The sequence below is a fragment of the Haliotis asinina genome, chromosome 10 (genome assembly GCF_037392515.1).
Source record: "Haliotis asinina isolate JCU_RB_2024 chromosome 10, JCU_Hal_asi_v2, whole genome shotgun sequence".
Taxonomy (NCBI): Eukaryota; Metazoa; Mollusca; class Gastropoda; order Lepetellida; family Haliotidae; genus Haliotis; species Haliotis asinina.
Window position 1 is genome coordinate 47467650 of NC_090289.1, and position 9165 is coordinate 47476814.

The window sequence follows — 9165 nt, forward strand, 5'->3', positions numbered from 1 at the left end:
ACAATCATGTGCTACTGAAGACCGATGTAATTAAGTGATTGAATTGCTGGTTATCATGTTATCACTCAGTGATACGTGAAATAGAACCAAGATCGTACTTCACTGCATATTACATGCATACTCCTCAAAAGAAGTTAAGGGATTTCTGTTTCTGTTATACCAGATAAAAAGAGCAGGTTGTTCTGAAAATCATTTGAGTGGTATCTAAGTGGCCAAAAACTTATTGTTCTGGCTTGTCCCACGCTTAAGACTTTCAGTTACCCATATTTCATACACAGCCCAGAAAAGTCACCACAACACACTATAGAGAACACGACGCCAATTTGTACAGTTATTTTGCATAAATTGTCCATGCGGTTGTCATGCACGTTTGTCATCGAACGCGTCAAGAGGACCCAAAGTACATTGCAAGAATATATGTACTAACGATCCGTCGATGAAGTCATATCCTTCCAGGCAAAATACACACCCACTGCAAAATGAAAAATCATTGTGTTCAGAGTGTTCAGTAACTTCACATGAATCAGGGAGCTATTCAGTGAAAGTGCCATAGATTATTTCCGTCTGTTTGATATATGTACATGCATGTGTTGTTCTTGCGTGCCGTTATAAAGCAGACAAGATGAAAAGAAAACACTCCATCAAACATTAAATCCTCCCAAGCGTATTAATCGTTGAAATTGAACTGGATCATTTTCTACATAAAGAGGCAGATACTGTACATACGACAAACTCACGCAGCTGACGTAAAGTCAGTTTACTGTTTATTGACACTTCACAACATGTTACACAAGAATAGAAACACATTGTCTAAGTAGGAACTGAGACGGACCAAGAACTTGACCACTTTTTATTTTGGAGTTTTTGAAAAGCTGTTCAAGTTAATTAGTAAAATCCTTTAAGGCCGAAACGGTTTGCCCACACACCGACTAATCATGTGCCTAAACGCCCTGCACATGTTGGTTGAGTGGAAGCACGTGCATTTGCAAAAAATGGCAAAACATACATCTCGGAGAAAAAACGCAAAACGCTTGTCGAGAACTGGTACTAGAAGGGAGTGAATCGGTGGCCATGCATCTCAGATAATAGAAAACCACCGAAATCATAGCACAGATAACAGCGCAAGAGAGAGAGAGAGAGAGAGAGAAAAGGGGGGGGGGAGGGGAGGGGGGGGGGGGGGGAGGTGGGCATAAATATGAGGCCAACAAAATTCATCTTGCAAGGATCCTGAAATGTACACAGTGAGTACAGCGTTACAGTCAGACATGCAGCACCTAGGCCAGGTCACGATCAGGCAGACCACGTGTGGCCACCCCACAGGAAGACCGCCATCTGCGCACTCTTCATCTACGCAACCGTTCATTACGGCAACATAAATGGCGGCAACGGCTCTAGGACATGTCATCAGTGGTACGATGTCTACGTGCAGCAGGTATCAGAGCTCGACATCCTTTGGAAATAGCTTACATGAAATGACACTGACCGAGAAACATCGTCGCGTCATAGGTTACAGTGGGCAAGAACTGTATGTCCGCTGGTACGAAATTGTCAGCAAATGATTTTTACAGGCAAATGTAGATTCAACACGTTCCATAAGGATGGTTGGGTGTGAGTATTAACGTCACAGTGGAGAAAGACTAGCACCAATGTGCGTCCAAGAAGTACACACGTTTGGAGGGGCGGTGTGATGGTGTGGGAAGGCCTTTGTGCGAATCAGCGTATACGATTGGTCGTAATATGTGGAAACTTGAACGCTTAGAGATACAGAGATGACATTCTTCAGTCCGTGGCAATACCATTTTTTTGCCAGCAACATCAAAGAACACTTCTGTAGTAAACAACGCCAGGTCCCACACAGCGAGAATTGTCCAGAACTTCTTGAACGCCTAGAATATCCAAGTTCCAACATGTCCAGCACGCTCACCAGACTTCAACCCCACAGAACACCTGTGGGATCAGCTGGAGCGCCAGGTGAAAAGACGACAACGAGCCCCAGCGAACGGACAAGAACGTGCAAACGCTCTCAGGAACGAGTGGAATATGATTCCCAATGACGTCATTCGTCGGGTAACGACATCAATGAGACGGCGGGTCTGGGCGTGGATTGCGGATAGAGGTGATCACACTCGTTACTAAGGATGTGTATGTGTGACCAGAGACTTGCAATGACAGAGAAATTCCACGATTGACTCTCATTGAATATGTGAACTGTGCTATTTCTACCCATCTGGCCATTACATGACAAGTGTTCTTCATCTCTGACGAGTTTGTCATAGACACCATTGGTGCCTTGTCCCCAATGCTGGCTTCATGAAATTACTCTTACTTAAAACATTGTTCGTTTTGCTTTGATTTCATCGATAATCAATAAGGGTGTTCACTTTGATTTGCTCACTAGTTAGTCCGGCTACACTTTCCGAGGTATCTACGTTATGTAAGTTAGCCAATACATATATGACACCTTGAAGACATAGGGTTCATTAAATAGCATATGGTTTCCGTTGGTATTTTGCACCATACCAAGTGTAAAACGTATTGTACTCATGGGATGAGCGAGTGAGTGAGTTTAGTTTTACGCTACACTCAGCAATATTCCAGTTATACAGTGGCGGTCTGTAAATAATCGAGTGAGGACCAGACATTCCAGTGATCAACAACATGAGCATCGATCTGTGCAATTGGGAACCGATGACGTGTCAACCAAGTTAACGAGGCTGACCACCCGATCCCGTTAGTCGCCTCTTACGACAAGCATAGTCGCCTTTCCCGGCAAGCATGGGTTGCTGAAACTCTATTCTACCTCGGACCCCGAGTCAGTGTGAATGGGTTAGTTTAGTTTTACGCCGCCCACAGCAATATTCCAGCTGTAAATAACAGATTTTGGACCAGACATTCCAGTGATCAACAGCACGAGCATCGATTGACCCAATCCCATTAGTCCACTATTTGTGAAGGATTGTGCAGAAATTGACCTTCATCTTCTTTAACACAAACATTCTCTAATCTGTAAATTGGACAATTTCTGACACTGTCCTTAATTACGTATTCCCTACCCCACTCCATTCTCTCAATGGATGATATATACAATGGAAAAGGTATCGCAGCACAAATGATTTTAACCTCCATAAAGTCATTAATATTTGTATCATAATAATGTTTGTAGGATTATTTAGGGAGCCCCACACGTTGATTTAGATATGTTCGTGCAGCCATTTAGGTCGACAATTCATAGAAGCATTACATCCCTTCTCAGAATCACAACGGTTCGCCCATTCGTGGCAACTGGCGTGTGTAAACACTCTTTTGCTTCCACTTTGTCCAGCAGAATAGTCCGAACTTTCATATAATCAGCCGGAACCGCGCAGTCTATCCGTTGTTAATCATCTGCGCACAAAGCAGAACGACCAAACTGGCATCTCCATTGCTTGGACTGATGATTGATTGATGGCACCTGCCACATATATTCTTAAGGCTAACATGCTGGTAGACCTATGTGAATACTATTGAAAAGATCATCAGTTCTGTAAATGGTTGACATTCTCTGTGTTCTAAAAGGTGTGAGTGCATGCTTAGATTTTCTGAAGAATTGCCCAGAACGCATACACTTCGCCCACAATATCCACCGATAAAATAACACAGTGACGATAAAAAATGGGATTTTAGAAGAATTCCCATTTGACGTTTCTAAAGGTGTTTTGCTCATGAGGAAAAGTATTCAACTGAATATTATCTATTTGGTAAAAGTCCTTTTGGGCCACGGATGTGGTCAAATTAGAAACATTTGGCACATATCGGACTTTACGCTTTTAACTTGAAAATATATAAAGTCAACGCTGGGGACTAACCAGAAGATTTTCACATTCACAATTAATTCATAAATATGTCAAAAAAAGGTTTTGTCAAACTGTTATGTCTGACATTGCACAATCAATATTTAATAGTATTAAAGCATGTTTAGTGACAAGTTATTAGGATTATCCTACTCCTGCTTAAAGTGTAATATAATGGACCGTATTTCACTGTATAGATATTTGGCCTTGTGGCGATCGTGGGTTTGAGTCAGTCTAACAGTTTAACACCTGCCCCCTTTCCGTAACCTCGACTTGTTCCAGAATAACACGGTTTGGTCACGAATGACCTGCATCAATGTGGATTTTTTTTGTTCTATGAAGCACTCAGGAAATTTCAGGTTACACGAGAGTGAAAAATAATCCAGATGAGTGATTGACATCTCGCGCATCGATACGCTACAAACTGGTCATGTGAAATGATACAAAGAAGATACAGTGATGTGCCACACTATACCATCACAAATTGGTACAGATTATACATAAGCGCCTTGTTTTTGAGGATACATATATATCATAAAATATGAATACCTTGTTACCTGTAACCAGCCTTAATCATCAACAAGCGACCATTGTTCACTGCTTTGCGTATTTGTTCTGGATTTTTAACATGGCTTCACTCAACTAATGATGTAAACACCCGTGCACTACTATAATGTTCCATGGTGATATCTTGGGGTTTTTTTAACAAACCTCGAATGCAGAACTAATAATGTGCACACGACTTAACAATGGAAACGTGAATTGCTCACAACGTCTTGGTCTAATGAGGGCTTTCAGCTAGCCAAGGCAGATAACTTAGCATTCTTTTTCTGATAATATGGGTCTTAACAAGCATGGGGATATGATATTGATTGGTTAAACGTCGACAATGATAATACTAGTACTGTGTGCACTGGTATTGCTTAACACTCAAAGCGCTAATATAATTACCCTGGTCAGGGGAAGAGCGTGCATTCGATTTTCAATATTTCCTCATTGGGTGTACATAATATAAGCTAACGTCCACAATATCATGTCATCAATGGATGGGTACACCGAGTCACAGCAATAAACAATAAGTCATCAAGCAATGCCCAAAATGAAAACTGTAATGAACATTATCCTGTACGTCCCTGCGTACATCGCACTGTATAACCGTTTATTTCATTGCATTCCTGGGTATTCAGTTGCATTCCAAGTATTCAATAATATTTTTGCATATTCCACTGAATCGCATTGTATTCCGATGTGGTGCACAGCACACGTACGCAACACTTGCCATATCTTGTGTTTTCAAGTTTGAGTACATTGTAAAGGGTCAGGATCTAGATAACTATTTCTCGCAGATGTATTTCTTGACCAGAGCACAGTCATCGTCCTTCCACTCGCCAGATGGGATGATCATCGAGATACACTTGGCGTTGTTGTGAGGTTCATCGGGCGCCCATGGTGGGTTCACGATCGTAGTTCCGTCCAACCACATCGGTGTTATGGCATTAGCCATGATAGCCCCGATATGGAACTCCGCAGAAATACCTGCAGACAGAAATGACGTGATGTTGTACCAGTTGGGGAAGTGAAGGCAAACGTTACCTCTCAGGATACCTGATTTCTGGTCACCTCATCGTGATATTGTTAGTCCACAGGTTGGAATTTTATTAAAAGCTGGAGAAGACCATTACAGATATACGATTTAAAACAAAAGGAAGGTATGCTTATGTCAATCAAACAGATTAGTATGTAACGTCATTTTGTAAAATCGAACTAACGGATATAACGATTTTTTGTCAAGACAACTTCTATATTTTGAAAGCGATTAGTGTAACCATGCTCGGTGTATCGATCACCTGTCTTTACCTGAGTTACTCAGGTGGTCAGTGATATAGCTCTGTTTGGCCGCGGTGTTCAGGTAAATCAGATGACCACTGTTCGTCTCACAAATCCTTTGAGCTTCCTTTAAACTTAACCCCGTACTGCTAGTTCGGAAGGTCAAATGGATACTTGGGACGTGGATAAATCCATCGCTTAAAACTGCAAGGAACAGTACACATTGCCAGTGGAACGAAAGTGTCGCCTTAAACATCAAGCAGATTGAAAGAATATTTGCAGTTATCATAAAATTGCATAAAACATCAGAAAACAGTGTTGGGACAACATTGGGCCAATGTTGGTTGAATGCAGTTGACCCAATGTTTTGCCAACATCGGTTCAACGTCAGCAAAGTAACGTTTGGATAACGTTGTTGAATGCAGCTGGCCCAATGTCTTGCCAACGATGAATCAACCCTGGTAAAGTCCCATTGGACCAAACCGAACCCAACCCAACCCTAGTCACGTGGCTACAATTACGTAAAAGAATATTATGACTAGTGGTGTTCCAATCAGTTCAAGTAATCGAAGATTGGTCGCAGTGACCAAACGACCAAGCAGTCGATCACATTTTCTCATAATCGAACACGAACGATTTTGGAACTATTGCTATAGTCTTTGAAAGACTTGACGCGGGAACATATCTTCGGAGTTATCAGGGCCTTAGTCCATTTCACTATAACTGAAAAGTCATGACTGAATATTTCTTGAAGACTCCAGGAAGTGTATGTTCATTATATATCAGTCATCACATTGAAGTATCAAGCTTCTTCATGTAATACATAGCTGCAATAACAACCTGGATAGGAAAATAAAACTGACCAATTTTTTTAGATGATTGTTCACGGGCAATGAAGCAGTCATCAATTGTAAGCTTTCAACCAATTCCCAACACTAATTGTACCGTGTTTTTGAAGTTTGTGGTGCTGTATTCTAAAGCTAGGCCTTATAGGAGTATATATGACTGACAGAAAATGTAGTATTCCACTCATTGTATTTTTCGAGTCCTAAATCTGTATTTTATTAAGAAAATATCATTCCAAATATTTTACATAGTATCTTACCGATATATGGTTTTATGTGATATATATGACGCTTTATCTATGAAATGGTATTTACCAGTTAATAGCATGCCGTGCTGTTGATCACTGGATTGCCTGGTTCAGACTGGTCCAGTTCGTGGCTTATTTATAGACCAACAACATGTAGCAGGAATATTGTTGAGTGCAGCGTAAAACTAAACTCACTCACTGATGTATGACATGTCTGTCACATAATGTGGGACCCTCTTATATATGATGGTAACAATCTCTTTATCATGTCTTGCACTAATTGACGTTTAAGATGAAAGGTCGGTCAGTGTACCGAGGATTAAGATCTGCTGATATGATATTTTGCTGGAATACAGAATCATATATGTGTTGTGGAACCTCACCGGGATAGTTATTTACTATATAGTTGGCTTTTTTAGCAAGCAAATCAACATGTCGAGCTTCAAAATAGCTCATAATTGGGATTGTATAATTACCAAGTTGATCGCATGAATAAGACTTTTATTTGTGTGATAACATGATTGAAATCTCACCATTGGCCGTTTCCTCCGTTGTTGTAGTCGATGCTGTAGTAGTAGTAGTAGGAGTAGTAGTAGTAGTAGTAGTTGTTGTTGTTGTTGTTGCTGTTGTTGTTGTAGCTTCAGTTGTGATCGCATCCGTCGTGGAAGTGAGTTCTGTTGTGGCTTCGTCGTCTATTGCTGAATTGTCAGGTGCTAGATTAGCAAAAGCTTTCGCGGTTGTTTCAGATGTTGCTGCTGTAGATGACATTATGGCCTTGTTCCCAGCTACATATGAAGACACGTAATGCACGTGTCCAGGTGCGGCTTGAGAGGTGGACGCCGTGTACACACCCATCTTGTTCAGACAGCACGACATGTTGGGCTTGTACACGAACACACTGTGACATAACTTGAGACTCGAGCAGTCTTTCAGACACTCCGTCACGGTCGTGACGTCATGGCATGACAGCACGTGTGACGTCACAGTGCGGTCATCTAGTTCGTAATCGCGTTTCCATTCAAATTCTTCGATGCATACAACTCTGATCCTGCAAGACACATAGTGAGGGAGAGAAGTAATGAGTGGGTGAGTGAACAGTAAATGTTGAATCAGCAATTTATTAAATGGTAAGAAACTCTTTTCTCCCATGACAGTGCGTGAGTTTAGTCCACAGGAGTGTAGTGTAGCAGTACTCAAAGACCTTAATTAATGCCGAAATTTGGTCGTCGTTTTACACGCCATTCACAGCAATGGTTGAGTGTAAACAATCTAGTCTGGACCAGACTGGCATCACAAGCACCGACCTAGTCAAATGGATACGATGACATGATTGAGGCAAGTTAAGGAATCTGACCACCTGCTCAGGCATGAGTTGAGGAACAGCAGTTCTCAGCTGCATCTTCACAGGTTCATAACTCAGGCTTTCCACCCACATCGCGTTGACACGACGTGATAAATCAGGAACACTGTTTCCTCCCTCTTCCTCTTTCGGTATCATCTCTTCCCTCCCTTCTTCCCTTTTCCTCCTTCGTTCCCTCCCTCCCTCTTACATCTTCACTCCCAATCCTTCGCTCCCAATCCTTCGCTCCCAATCCTTCGCTCCCCCCCTCCCTCTTACATCTTCGCTCCCAATCCTTCGCTCCCAATCCTTCGCTCCCAATCCTTCGCTCCCTCCCTACCTCTCCTTCGCCCACACTCATTCAATCACTCACAGCTGAAAATGAAAATGACATTTCAAACATTTCTAGTAACAATAAAAGCAAATATTAATGTCTGTTTTTAGGCACGATAATAAATACTTCATGTCGACAAAGAAACTTGCAAACTCCATCAAATTAAAAAGATAAGTACTTACCACAGAAATACTGTTAAAAGAAGATAACTGCAAAGCGTGGAAATTAAGCATTGTACCATATTAAGTGTAGAATTTTCAGCTTCTGAGTTCCAGGTAGCCCGTGTTGACGATCTGGCAACATCAAGACATAAAACACTGAACGTCTCACGACTGAAGCTTGTCTACTAATAGCAGCAGTGTTTGGTGAACAAAAGAATTACAAGATTCAATCACCGTCCTCCCGAGCTTGCTTGACAACCCACCCCGCACAGGAACCATCACGCTGATCGTCTAACTAATCTCATAATGTCAATCACATAAATGGATTGATTTTTCAAAATCCCTGACAAAAACGCTTCCTGGACCAAGGAACAAACAACATCGCCTCTTCAGAATCCACAGTAACATGCATGTCGCCTTGTCAATAAGGATTTGTTCTAGGCTGGCGGTATATATTGACTGACTGTTGCACTTTTTGTCGTTACAAATACAATGTCATTTAAAGGGAGAAAAGGTTTATAGTATAATGGAGATTCACATCATGAAAACATAATTATAAACAAACTATTCCTCTCCAAACT

The 9165-nt window shown here is 41.5% G+C and overlaps 1 protein-coding gene across 1 annotated transcript; it reads right to left on the minus strand.

Moving 5' to 3' along the window:
- Positions 1-5163: 5163 nt before the first annotated feature.
- Positions 5164-8248, minus strand: LOC137298734 (serine-rich adhesin for platelets-like). The gene is made up of 4 exons (XM_067831012.1): positions 8184-8248; positions 7284-7798; positions 5688-5861; positions 5164-5366 (listed from the first exon to the last, which is right to left on the minus strand). Exons 1-4 carry the CDS (start codon positions 8246-8248, stop codon positions 5164-5166), a joined length of 957 nt encoding a protein of 318 aa, XP_067687113.1.
- Between the last annotated feature and the right edge of the window lie 917 nt (positions 8249-9165).

Excerpts from the sequence above, each read along its gene's own strand:
- LOC137298734 (XM_067831012.1), bottom strand. The coding sequence starts at position 8,248 with ATGATACCGAAAGAGGAAGAGGGAGGAAACAGTGTTCCTGATTTATCA. Across the intron at positions 7,799-8,183 it reads TCACGTCGTGTCAACGCGAT|GATCAGAGTTGTATGCATCG; the intron begins GTGGGTGGAAAG and ends TGTGTCTTGCAG. Across the intron at positions 5,862-7,283 it reads AACGGAGGAAACGGCCAATG|TTTTAAGCGATGGATTTATC; the intron begins GTGAGATTTCAA and ends TGTTCCTTGCAG.